At 49.0% G+C, this 14,184-nt stretch overlaps 1 protein-coding gene across 1 annotated transcript in view; it reads right to left on the reverse strand.

Moving 5' to 3' along the window:
- Positions 1-14,184, reverse strand: part of Syn1 (Syntrophin-like 1) — a 182,352-nt gene that overhangs the window by 19,535 nt on the left and 148,633 nt on the right. The window contains exon 5 of the mRNA XM_037428838.2: positions 173-351. Coding sequence (XP_037284735.1) covers positions 173-351 — 179 coding nt within the window. The remainder of the gene's footprint in view (positions 1-172; positions 352-14,184) is intronic.

Here is a 14,184-nt window from a genome sequence, read left to right on the forward strand (position 1 = left end):
TTGTCTACAAGCTTTTAGCTGAATATACTCTAAGTACAGAAGTTACAGTGGATACTTCTTTTCGTAAAGCCAAGAAGTAGTGGTTTTCACACTGGCTACGAGAAGAGGTCTATACTGAAGGGCAGTTTTCTATTTCTTTATTATTACGCAGACACAAATACAAATGAAGTACCTTTTCTCCATCTTCTCCACCAAAGTCAAGCCAAGCAAGACGCATGCCATCATCACCAGAATTTCGTAATCTTTCAAATGAAAACTGCCAAAGAGTCAGTTGCCTGCGGTTTTCTTGTAGAAGAAAGCCATCTTCATAATGTAATGTAAGAGTGCATTCCTGGCCTTGAAAGAGACAAGCTGAAAAAAAAAAAGAATTCACATTATACTTTACATTAAGCAGATATTCAATATCATTAATTTGAAAATGATGGCTTAAGAAGAAATTTATATTTCAAAATTTTGTTACACACAACAGCATTGTGTTCAGATCATACAGTTTAAAACAATGTTGCTGAAGTAAATAAATCTGCCTTTTCAGCCACATCACAGTCAAGATCAGTTATAAATAAATTTGTCAATATTTTTACGTGAGTAATGAGTCGCTTACACTGCATTCTATTCACAAAATATATTTGCCAGAGTGATTGCAGCCCTGGACAGTCCGGCTCCAAGCTCAAGCAGCAAGTGACCTTCGTTGTCTTCGTTGGGAGCACATGCGCATTGACAATATGCATTCCGGCAGCCTACATGTAGCATAACCTCTGTCGGCAAAGACCCCGTCTCGGCACATCTAGACGTCAACGCCACTGGGCGAGTGGCAATGCTTCAGCCATGCGACGTGTACGATGTAGCTGGCCTGAGGGGTGGATGAAGACGACGAGGCAGCAGGAGCGATTTCATAAGTGATGAGAGTCACTGCACGAAGCACTCAGTATGGCCCTGTGTACCGCGAGAGCAGTTTGTCAGGCAAGCCAACAGTTTGTCAGGCTGCCTGGTTAGAGACCACAGCAGAACCAACAAACCGGGTGAAAAGTGCACGTCGGGGTGTCATTGATCATGCCGATGCCGTTTTGTTTCTTGGGAAGTCAGAAGGGGAGTACGAGCGGCTTCGCGTGGGTGGGTGGCCCGGCTGATGGCGTCCAGGGGTATTCAGTGGTCGGAGCTGTTGGCAATAAAATTACTGCATTGGGGAGCAATGTGGGTTCGCGGCCGAACACCAGAAAAAATGGGGAAGCGAAGCACACGCAAATGCCATTCTCAGTGACGATGAGCGATTCACCAACTGGAGAGTGAGAGAGGCAATCGGCGTCCTAATGCAGGCATCCAGACTCGTATGTCACAACAAAGGTATACTCTTGCAGTCGCAGAGCCCAGCGACCAAGTCAACCTGTGCGATACAATAATGATGAAGGCCACCAGAGTGCGTGGTGGTTCATGATGACGGAGAAGTGAGTGCCATATAAATATGAACAGAACTTTGAGATCGCCCAGACAAGAGCAAGGCATTCTCGCTCCATTATTGAATAGTTGCACTCCGCAGGTGTAAGGAGGCGGCAAGCATAGGTGATAACGCGGTTGTGAAGAGGTTTATTAGCTGTTAAAGACAGCGACAAGACAGCGTGAAGAACCATCCAGCGATCGGCACAGCAACGAACTGAAGCACGAGCCGAGAGAGCCGGGCGTTGGCGATGCTGCTTGCTGCAGGCACATCTTCTTCACAATCGCCCCCACTGAAAAAGGAGCCATCCTGGCGACCTAAGAAGTTTCAGGGAGAGGCTCATGATACGGTTTTAGGCGGGAAACATGGACGATGTCACATGCACGCCAGCGCATGTCATCCGATCGGGAAACTGGCTCAATTAGGTAATTAACCGGAGAGGTTTTCTCTAAAACGGTGTAAGGCCCCTCGTACCGGGGGACAAGTTTTGATGAGAGTCCCGGAGTTTGGTATGGGATGGCAAGCCACACGAGAGACCCTGGGGCATAGCTGGGATCCGAAAGAGAGGTGCAACGGTTTTCTTTCCGGCGTTGCTGCTCGTCCAAGGTGAAGGCATGGGCGAGCTGGCGGCACTCTTCGGCTTGTCGAGCAGCATCGGAGATAGGTGGACATTCGGAAGCATCAGGACGGTATGGAAGTAGAGTATCAATTGTATGGGAAGGGTCACGTCCATAAAGAAGAAAGGTGAGAATCCCATGGTTGTTTGTATTGCAGTATTATATGCGAATGTGACGTATGGGAGAACACGGTCCCAGTTGCTATGATTAGATGCCACGTACATTGAGAGCATATAACCCAGCGTGTGGTTAAACCGTTCCGCGAGCCCATTAGTCTGCGGGAGGTATGCTGTCGTTTTCCGATGAATGATGTGGCATTCCGAAAGCAGAGCTTCGACCACCTCAGAAAGGAAAGCGCGGCCTCCATCACTAAGGAGCTCTCGAGGTGCGCCATGTCGAAGGATAAAGCGACGTAAAATGAAAGAGGCGACATCCTGAGCGGTAGCGCTCGGTAAAGCGGCTGTTACGGCGTAGCGTGTTAGAAGGTCGACCGCCACTCTAATCCACCGATTGCCATCTGGTGTCAATGGAAGGGGGCCGTAGAGGTCAACGCCAACGCGATCAAATGGCTTGGCAGGGCACAAAAGTGGCTGCAATTCGCCAGTCGCACGTAGCGGTGTTGATTTGCGTCGCTGGCAGTCAGGACAGCACTGTACAAACTTGCGTACAAAATTGTACATGCCGCGCCAGTAATAGCGATGGCGAAGGTGTTCATATGTTTTGAACACCCCGGCGTGGCCACATTGTGGATCGTCGTAAAAAGAGGCGCATACCTGCGATCGTAAAGTGCGTGGAATGACCAGTAGCCACCGGCGACCATCAGGAGCGTAGTTGCGTCGATGAAGAAGTTGATCGTGGATGGCAAAATGGAAAGCTTGACGTCGGAGAAATCGAGATACCGGAAGGTTGGGCGTACCGGATAGAAGTTTTGCTGGGTCAGGTAATACGCCGTGCTTCGACACAATGTGGCCTAGGATGACGAGCTCACATGCAGCGAAGCGGCATTTTTTCAGGTTAAGCTGCAGGCCAGCGTTGGTCAGACAAGTCAAAACGTGCCTGAGGCAAAGGAGGTGCGTAGGAAAGTCGTGCGAGAAAACCACGACATCGTCGAGGTAGCAGAGGCACATATTCCACTTGAGGCCACGTAGCGTATTATCCATAAGTCGTTCAAACGTGGCGGGCGCATTACAAAGCCCAAAGGGCATGACGTTAAACTCGTATAGTCCGTCAGGTGTAATAAATGCAGTTTTTTGGCGATCGGCTTCAGCCATTGGAACTTGCCAGTAGCCAGACCAGAAATCTAACGACGAGAAGAATTCCGCTCCATGAAGGGTGTCAATGGCGTCATCAATGCGCGGCAAAGGATATACGTCCTTGCAGGTTATCTTATTCAAACGACGATAGTCCACGCAAAATCGGATAGATCCGTCTTTCTTACGCACCAGGACGACAGGAGACGCCCGGGGACTGTGAGATGGTCGAATGATGTCTTTACGAAGCATATCTTTGACTTGATTGTTGATGACGCGGCGCTCTTCAGTGGAGACACGGTATGGTCTTTGACGCAGTGGCTGGTGTAGGCCAGTGTCAACATGATGCTTGACTTGCGACGTGCGGCCTAGTTGAGGTTGCGACACATCGAAAGAATTCCGGAACTCATGCAAAAGATCAAGCAGGTCGGCATGTTCGGTGGGAGTGAGGGTGTCGGCGATGGCGCTGGAAAATGTATCCTTGGACGACTCTTCGAGCGCCGCCAGTGATTTTAGGTGGTCGCAGTAGTCATCCGGGACAATCAACCAAAGACGAAGGGTCGAGATCCTGCACGCGGCCGAGACATTCCCCCGCAAGCAAAGTGACAGGTGTGGAAAGCGGGTTGAGTATGAACATATTGCTTCTTCTGGCGGCAAGGTCAATCGTTGCGAAAAGCAGCGGCACAGCTCGACGACTCGTGAAGATATCGGAAGGCATAAAAAAGACTGTAGCGTCAGTGTAGGCGTTGCATGAAACTGGAACAAGTGCGAAATTTTCAGGTGGAATATCGGTATCTTCATGCATGAACAACTTCGGCGGCTGATGAAGAGCATCAAGTAATGGGACATCACAAAAGGGTGAAAACTCAACTTCAGCGCGTGCGCAGTCGATGACGGCATTATGGTGGGATAGGAAGTCTCATCTGAGGATGACGTCATGCGAACAGACAGCGAGGACAATATACTCCACAATGTAAACAATGCCTTCGATGGACACTCTTGCACTGCAGGCTGCGAGAGGCGTTACTTGCTGTGCACTTGCAGTATGGAGTGACAGTCCCGAAAGCGGCGTCGTGACTTTACGTAATACACGGCAGACATTAGCGGCAATAACAAAACAGCGGCGCCGGTATCCACAAGGGCGAAAGTACAATAACCTTCAACAGTTACTGCAACCACGTTAGCAGGAGAGGGGCGAGGGCTTAGACAGTTCGAAAACGGCGCAGTTCTTGCCTGTTGAACTGCGGTGCTTAGTTTTCCTGGTCAGAAGGTCTGGGCCGGCGACGCATGGGGGAGGGCGATCGCCGACGAGGAGAGGGTGCGCGCGGCGTCACGAAGTCGGGGTCGTTGGGAGGGGCATAGCGAGGTGACGAGACCCGCCCGTATTGCGCGAAGGGTTGGCTGCCGGGTTAAGACGATCGGACATAGTCGCCGAACGTCTGAGGTCGACAGCGGCAGTAGCAGGCAACGTGTCCGGGAGTGAAGCAGGCGTAGCATATCGGTTGGTTATCGGGCGTCCTCCAAGGATTGGCGACTGGTGGTGCCGCCCAAGGTGCAGTATAAGCAGCTGGGTGTGCGAGCTGTGAGCGCGAGGTGTAGGGTGGTTGCGGAAGCCTACACACAGCGTCTGCGTATGTGAATGGCGGTACCACAGGCTGCATCTCTTACGAACAGGCGACAGGAGGAGCCACAGACTGCGCTGCATACGTTAGGGGTGCGGCCACAGGCTGCACGGCTGGCGAATAGGCGACAGGAGGGCCTACCGGCTGCGCGACACGCTGGTAGTGAACACGGCTGGATAGAGGCGGCTCGTGGTGCGCAAGAGGAACAGCTTGGGCAACCTCTTCCGAAATAGCTGTGCGAAGCGGGGCAGGTAGACGGGTGGTGGTCTCGTGAGTGAAGGGCACTAGGGAAAGTTGGCGGGCGACTTTTTCATGGACGAAGGCTCGAACTTGCTGAAGCAACGGTGAATTGTCAGGCAGGGTGTCGAAACTGGACAGTGACTCACCACCATGCTGAGGCTGCTGAGTCAAAGTGCGTTGCTTCTTTAACTCGTCGTAGCTCTGACACAAGCTGACGACTTCGGAAACTGTGCCCGGATTTCTTACCAAGAGCATTTGAAATGCGCCGTCGTCAATGCCCTTCAGGATGTGTTTGACCTTGTCAGATTCGGGCATGGTGTCATTCACACGTCGACAAAGGTCGACGACATCCTCAATATAGCTGGTAAAGGTCTTGCCAGTCTGCTGAGAGCGGACGCGCAAGCGCTGTTCTGCCCGCTGCTTGCGGACAGCCGGCCGACCGAACACTTCAGCACATGACGTTTTGAAGACGCTCCATGTGGGGATGTTGTGTTTATGGTTGTTAAACCACAATTCGGCGACGCCAGTGAGATAAAATATGACGTGGCCCAGCTTGTCGGCTTCATCCCACTTGTTGTTGGCGCTCACCAGTTCGTAATGCTCGAGCCAGTCTTCAACGTCGGTTCCATCCGCACCGCTGAAGACCTTCGGGTCCCGTAGCCTAGGATGGCCAGGGCAGTTGAACTGGGGCGAAGGCGCCGATGTAGTGGCATTGTCAGTCATGGCAGGCGGTAGCGTGCGGCTTCGCAGCTCCAGGGTGTAGCATCGAGGATTAACAGCACCTTCCACCAAATGTGAAGAGGTTTATTAGCCGTTAAAGACAGCGACGAGACAGCGTGAAGAACCCTCCAGCGATCGGCACAGCAACGAACCGAAGCACGAGCCGAGAGAGCCGGGCATTGGCGATGCTGCTTGCTGCAGGCACATCTTCTTTACACGATCATTTCCCTGTTGACGTTGGGCGACGATGGGTCGAATCCCGTGACCACTGGCATCAGTTCGGACCTCAGTTTTGGCGGAAGAGTCAAAGTGGGCCAAGATAGGTGGCGTTGAGAAGACATTGAGACATTGAAAATGGTGGACAGACACTCAAGGTGGGTCTCAAATGTAGGTGAAAATACGAGAACACCGCCTAGGTAACACAGGCATGTTGACCCTTTGAACCTTCGTAGCAGAGTCCATCATACGTTCAAACATGACTGGTGCATTGCATAGACCGAAGGGCATAACCTTGAATTGGCACAGGCCATCGGGAGTGACGAAGGTGGTCTTTTTCTGGTCTCTCTTGTCCGCGGCAATATGCCAATAACCAGAGCGAAAGTCGATGGTTGAAAAGTACCGAGCGCCACGGAGACAATCGAGAGTGTCATCAATGTGGGGCAAAGGATACATGTCCTTTTTCATAATTCGATTTATATGCCGGTAATCGATGCAGAAACAGCATGTGTTCTTCTTTTTTCAACCAGGATGACGGGTGATGCCCAAGCACTTGATGAGGCCTTAATAATGCCTTTAGTTAACATATTGTTCACTTATGCTTGAATAATCTTGCGCTCTGATGCGGACACCTGATACAGTCGGCGGTGAATGAGAACAGCATCACCTGTGTTGATGTAGTGCTGCACAAGTGAAGTTTGGCCAAGTGGTCAATCGTCAAGGTCAAAGATGTTGCGGTAGAAAGCTAAATGGTGGAAGAGGGCGGCTGATTGCGCTGGGGGAAGGTATGGTGCGATCGTAGAGCGTAATGCCACGCCGAGGCATGTGGCATCGGGATGGGAGAAAAGGAAGATTGGAGCATACATCGGCTGCAAAAGTGGTGACGTGGTCATCAGCTAAGGACCGCAAAGTGGCGATAAAGATGTCTTGAGGGAGGACTTGCTTTGTGAAGCCGAAATTTATAACGGGAAGATGTGTCCATTTGGCGGCTATAATTACGATGCAGTGAGAGACAGTGATGTCACGTGCCAGAAGGACATCAGGAGTCAGCGTGACGATGTCCAACACATCCAACATGAATGAAGTCGTGGTAAATTCAGCGAATGTTAGGGCTTTAGGCAGTAGACATATGAAATTGGTGGCACAGAGACTGCGTTGAAGTTCGGGGTGAATATCCGGCTGAAGAGGAAGGGCCAAGCAAATAGTACCAGCGGAACAGTCTATAAGGGTAGAATGGTTCGATAGGAAGTCCATCCCCAAGATGAGGTCATGAGGACAGTTATGGAACACTATTGATAGGACAGGAACGTAGCGGTCGGCAATGCTTATGTGAGCTGTGCACATTCCGATGACAGGAACAGTTCCACCATCAACGACACGTACAGCTTCTGTAGTAGGAGATGCGAGTACTTTTTTTTAGACAGGAACAAAGGTGAGCACTGATTATGGACACGTGAGTGCCAGTATCGAGTAGTGCCGTCAAAGAAATATCGTCCAAATGCACATCAATAAACTTTTTTTTTGTAAGAAGCATCAACGGAAGATTTGCTTCAGACGGAGATGATGCAGCACTACCTTCAGGAGCTGCACGATCCAATTTTCCATCGGTTACGTTGCAAAGTTGGGCAGCGATGGATGGCGACGTAGTTAGGACGACGGGAAACGACGTAGTTAAGGGGACAGTGAACGAGCAGGAAGGCGGCTGTTAGGTGTGTCAAAAGCAGGGTCCATACAGTTGGGCGAATACTGGCAAAGATCTTCATATGGGCGAGAAAGCGAGAAGAAAAAATGCCAGGCCTGCGAAGAATGTGCAGTACAGTCACAGCGAAAGCTAGATGAGCAGCCTTCTAGCTTTTCTAGAAAAGCTAGAAAAGCACACTGCTGGGTACCCACTACACCATAAATAATTATAAATTTTGTGTAGTAGGCCAGCATTCACTATGCTATTCTTCGTCATTCTTTGGAGAAGCATGATTTCCACTACGAACTTGTTAAGGATTTTGTGCAATCTTTTTATCCAGTGGCTGACGACGATGAATATGCCTGAAGTGGGTATGCGCCACAGTTAATAGGTGATCAAGAACAAGTTTTCTAACAGGTTGGAGCATTGGACAACCCACTTGTTACACAATTCGCATTGTGTGACACCTGACTGCTTTTTTGATGTTTTAAAACGCTTAATTACTCATATTAACGTGATTCCTTTCCCTGACATCAAGCCTGCCTAACGCCAGTTTAAAAACGAGTTTCAAGCACTGGCGTGGTTCAGTAGTAGGATACTGGGCTGGCACGCAGCAGACCTAGGTTCGAATCCGATTGTGTCATGGGTGTTTTTTATTTACAGAGTTTTTTTTTCATACTACTGGTTACGGACACTGGCGATGACGGCAGCGGACAACTTCGGCGCCGCGCGTGACCAGTGTTCTGATCTCATAACAGCTCTTGCTGTAATTAGTTCTGATATGAAGGCATCCAGGTGGTGCGGCAGTAGGAGGAGACATGTCCAGTGCGGTGGCACTGGAAGCTGATTAGTTTGTTGTCGGGAGTTCGCTGTTCCGTGGGGTTGCAAGACACTGAAGGAACGCATGGATCACTTCGGGATGTATCGATAGGCATTGGTCTGGAGGAGGGGCTAGAGACGAGGCAGGCAACAGGGAACCCGAGGTTGGGGAATTCTTGTCCTACGATCGCTTGAATAATGGAGACTGAGAGGGTTGTTGGTATATTGGCATGGTCGAATGGAGAGGGCTGAAGCGGCGCTGGACTTGCTGCTTCAAGTTCTCGTCGAACGATACACATCGCACTGTGCTTAAAGGGCAGTGTGGCAGCAAAAACTGAGCAGGTAGACATAGCTGCCGTGTTTGGCAACCGAGAAAATCGAGGGCGCACACGACGGCTTTTTGCCATTTCGAAATAGCGGCATTCTTGAATGATGAGGTCGATAGTCGAGACAATGGTGTAGACTAGCAAATTGAAAGTGTCATCCGAGATTCCCTTCAGAACGTGACCAACCTTGTCAGCTTTAGACATTGCCTTGTCTACTTTCCGGCAAAAAGTGAGCACTTCTATGTAGAACACATACAATTCAGCTCCTGTCGTGCAGCCGCGTGGTGACCGGTCGGGTCCCCAAAAATGTCGCGTAGCTTCTCCTTGAACCTATCTCAGCTGGTGAGCTCAGACTCATGTGTTTCCTACCAGACACGCAAGGTTCTATCTAAGTAGAATAGAACATTAGCGGGCATCATGGTAGGGTCCCAGCGGTGAGTTTGACTGACTCGTTCACACAGGTGAAGCCAGTAGTCGACATCAAGGCCAGGTTTCGCAGAGAATGTCCCGGGATCATGGGGTGTGGGGACCGCGACAAAGGTTGTCGTACAAGCTGCAGATGGAGAAGGGTACGGGTTGTCTCATAGGAAGCCATGGATGGAAGCTGGAGGATGTGGTCACTGCAGAGCTGCATGGTAAGGACAGAGAACATTCCACTACCGCATGTTACGTGAGTAACAAGTCTCTTTCCCTGCAAGTCACAAAATATATTTGCAACATAGGTTCAGCGCTGGCCAGACCGGCTCCGAGCTCGAGCAGCAAACGACCTACGTGCTCTTCGTCGGGCACACACGTGCGCCGACAATGAGTCGTGATCCCTTTGCTGTACTTGGTTGGATGATTTCATGTGCACCAGAATGAGGGCTAAAAATTTGAATAAGCATATTGTTGTCCATTTCCACTCATTTCTGTGAGACTTAAACACTTAAAAAAAAAGTAGAGCATTACAAGTGGCACTGCCTTCAGCTACCAGTGAAACAGAGGCTGTGGTGCATGCGCACGACATTTTCATCGTCTCTCCACCCTTATCGCATTAGCCGCATATGGTGAGAGTGGTGGTTGTAGCCGTCATCATCATCATTATTATTATTATTATCGGTTATATCTGTAGCTCAAAGACAACATCAACCGCAATTGCCAAATGCCACTTTTGTTACAAAGCTGAGCCCGGACACAACTGCTGCAGACATAAAAAAACACATTACTTAATTGAATCGGTCTCCCATTGCTTGCTGCTGCATTAAAACTAAATTTCAAACCTGCTGTTTTTTCTACGACAAGGCTAATGGGAAAACACTGGAGCACCTGAATGACCCTTCGATGTGGCCTATGGATTACCTCTTCAAGCTTTTTTGAGAGGTGCTCCACGATGACATGCTTCATCCAGGATTCATGCTCATTTGCATGACGAAAATTCAAGGGGTTTCAAGGACTTTCAAGGCTATGGGTGTGAATTTTCAAGAACCACATTGTCTGTTAGAAACTCAATTGACACATCTTCAGGGGAAGATGGAGGCTTGAAATAACCAGAATTTATCGAAAAAAAGGCAGGATCGTTGGATACATCGGTAACATTGTAAAAAGGTAGCATTGTTAACATCACTCGAGCAAACATCAAAAACATGGCTTCAACAACATTTTCTTTGTATACAACTTTCCATCATAGTTTATTAGAGTTGCATAGATAATCGCTTTCAGTATGACACAAAATGCAAACTTTTATAAAGATCGGCAAAACTAAGGAACACTTATAATGCCATTCTTTGCTGGTTTCTCCGAATTTTCATACCAATGTCCACTATCTCTAGCTGCTTGGCGTTGGCAGTCTTCCTAAGGCTGTTTGACTTGATGATGCATGTCAGGTTGCTAGTTTCTTCTGTCTTTCCTGCATATAAGTCTGCTGTAGCCGCTAACTCCTTAACAGTGACTTCTAGTTTCTTTTTATTTGTTGTAAACATGTGGACCTCCTCCACAATGCAACATTTCTTATAATGACAATCTTCTGTAAATGACAATCTTCTGTTTGAGAGAGTTCGCCGAAATAACCAATAGCCATGCCTTTAACTACGTGTCGGCGTTCTCTACTGAAATTTGTCAATAAGAGTTCAGCGCATCCTTCAATAACAGTGATGATAGCCCTGGAAACAGAAATGCCGCTAGTGAATGCGAGCTCCTTCAGTGATGCCAGTACCGTTTTGTAAGATGTCACAGTGGATGGATACGAGGAAACAACTTCGTGGCGGCAGTATGACGTCGTCATCGGCAATACAGAAGCAAGGTGGCTGGTGTTCCTCATCTGTAGCAGTCTCCGAGCTTGTAGTGAATGTTACGCTTCTGTCACGGATGTCAATCATGGCCCCATATTCGCGCAAGAAATCCATTCCCAATATGAGCTGTTTACAGCACTCGTGAAGAATGACGATGATGATGACAAAGGTGGAACCAGCGATGAAGAGTCGGGCCGTGCACTTTCCAACCGGTGTCATCAACTGACCTCCTGCAGTTCTTATGTTGGGTCCGTGCCATGGCATCTTCACCTTCCTTAGTCTGTCAGCTAGCTGCAGGCTTATTATAGAAAAGTGGGAGCCGGTGTGTACAAGAGCCGTCACTTATTGGCCGTCAATGTGAACGATGAGGTCAGTGCTGATAACGTCGGTTACATCGGCAGTTGTTCCATTCGTCGGATTAGTCGTTGCTGTTGTCGTCTTCGGCATCGGTAGCTTCGAGCTGTCATATGTCTGCCATGGGGGCTGTTCGGAAGTTCAATTATTGGCAACCCCACCCCCCGAGGTCGCTGAGTCTAGTTTCCTCGTCGCGGGCTAGAAGACCTGCCCCTGGCGACATCGGCAAAACTGCGACGGTTAGGTGAAGTGCCCCGTGCAGGAGAGATGGAGAACGTGACCCGGGCCTCATTGAATTCAGCGGCGGTGTGTTCATAGGAGTGTGGTTGTACGTGCGTTGATCGTCGTACGTTGGGTAATCATGGTAGCGAGGAAACATCGAGTTGAGCGTCGTGATAACGGAAAACTTTGTAAACGTGCCCAGCTTCGCCACAATGAAAGCATACCGGTCGACGGTCAGCGGTACGCCACAAATCGATTTTCTGGCACTGGTAGGTAAGCGGGGACCCACTATTGAATCACGTTGTGGGCTTCACATTTTGGCTAAACGGCATTCGTCTTGTCGGCGAGATCGGTGCAGTTGAGAAAGTCGTCGGCGCTGAGAGCGGCTGTGTTTGTAGGGTTGGTAGTGGTCCAGTCATTGGAGTCTGCTGTGCCGAAGGCGCGACGACGGGGCGTCGGACTGCATCAGCATAAGTCAAATGTCTTCGCACATCATCATAGTCGGGTGAAGAGAGAACCTGACGGACCTCATCCCGGACAACATAAGCGACAAAGGACAATGCCGGTGTCGGTTCAGTTGCTGGAATTAAACCAAGCTGCCAAAGTTCCTCCCTCAAAATCTCCCGGATGACTTCCCACAGATGCCTGTCGTTGTCGCAGAAGCTCGCCGCAGTCGTAACTGGACTACTTGCTCGAAAGTTGACCGGGTTCTGCTGGCGGTACCGTTGCTGTAGGGCCCATTCAATGGCTGTGGCTTCTTTCGTGAGCTCGGCTACTGTGGTTGGTGGATTTCTCACTAGCCCAGCAAACAGTTGCTCCTTCACGCCTCGCATTAGATACCCCAGTTTCCTGTCTTCCGGCATCTTGGGATCTGCCCTGCCGAAAAAACGGGTCATGTTTTCGGCGAACATAGCAATGTTCTTATTTGGTTTTTCAATTCGAGCTACCAAGAGACGTTGCGCAAGTTGTCCCACGTAGCCATGCTTCTTTCCCTGTTGATGTACCATGTCTGAGCGATATCTTTAAGGTAGAAGTACACATTCGCGGGCTTGTCTTCTGGGGTGGCCCACTGATTGTACTTCGCGCAGTGTTCGAACTGGTCCAGCCAGTCTTGTGTGTCTTCATAGGTCTCACCATGAAAGCAGTCAGGAATCATGGGATTCTGAAGTGTCATGTGCGATGGAGCTGCAGTAGCCATGGTGCTGAAGGCGGCAAGCGATTGCTGGCAGTTTCTGGCAAGGGATTGAGCTCGGGAGCCAGGCCTCGCAGACGGCGACTGAAACGGTGCACTGGTATGTCGACGAGTGGTAGCGATTCCGGGCTCGAATGTCGGGTCCGCGAAGGGGTGCCAAGCATGAAGACTACCCAGCAATCTCCACCAGTGTGACGACCCGGGATCGACGAGCACACAAAGCACCTCAAACAAATACGCTTTATCGATCGCAGGGAAAAGACTGCAACGACTTCTTCGTCTTTTGCACTCAGTCAAGGACACTCGCGCTGCTATGTTCTTGCCACGACTGGCACAAACACGCGGCAATACAAAATCTCTATAATGTTAAATTTAATAATAATACTTGGTATTTAATTTCCCAAAACCATGATATGATTATGAGAGACCCCATAGAGGAGGACTCTATAAATTTTGATCACCTGGGGGTTGTTTCACGTGCACCTATATCTAAGCACACGGGCCTCAAACATTTTTGCCTCCATTGAAAATGCAGCCGCCGCAGATCTTGATGCTTTTCATTGTCTAAAGCCATTGTTTTTAGCTGAGCTAATACTGTTCTAATATAGTTTTTCCCAATGTATAGATTCTTCCTTTTTCGTCTTTCCCAAAGCATTCCACATGCCGTAGTTGTGTATATTCCTAATTATTTTTCACTCCCATTCTATAATTGTTGTCTTGTATTTTTATTATTCCCATTTTGTGTTGATCTCTTTTTGTCTGTGCATATTCACTCTTTTTGTTTGATTTCTTTGTCTGAAGGCTCTCTGTATTGTATGGTTTACTTTTGTGTGCACCTGCCTAAAGACCTTGTGGCTATTCTTGGGCCCATTAAATAAACGATTGATTCATATTTGATTTGCATACATGAATATGCAAGGAATGGTAGCAAGGCTACCCGTCAACACAAACGGGAAAAAAAAGCAATGGGAAGAAGTTGTCGCAGCCATAGAGTTAATATAACAGACTCTAGAGCAGGGGTTCTCTAGCATGTTGGTGCCAGGGAAACGTGATAAGCTACATTAGGTGCCAAGGACTCCCCCTCCCCCACGAGCTTTTTTTATGAATTATAGTGAATTCATGAATTGATCAATTTCAATTAATTCATAATCTGTACTGCAAAAAACTTTCGGAGTAAGCTCTATGTTCGGCTTTCTTTCTCATGTTGAACGACGCACAATTGTGCC

This window comes from Rhipicephalus microplus, chromosome X (assembly GCF_043290135.1).
Source record: "Rhipicephalus microplus isolate Deutch F79 chromosome X, USDA_Rmic, whole genome shotgun sequence".
Classification (NCBI taxonomy): domain Eukaryota; kingdom Metazoa; phylum Arthropoda; class Arachnida; order Ixodida; family Ixodidae; genus Rhipicephalus; species Rhipicephalus microplus.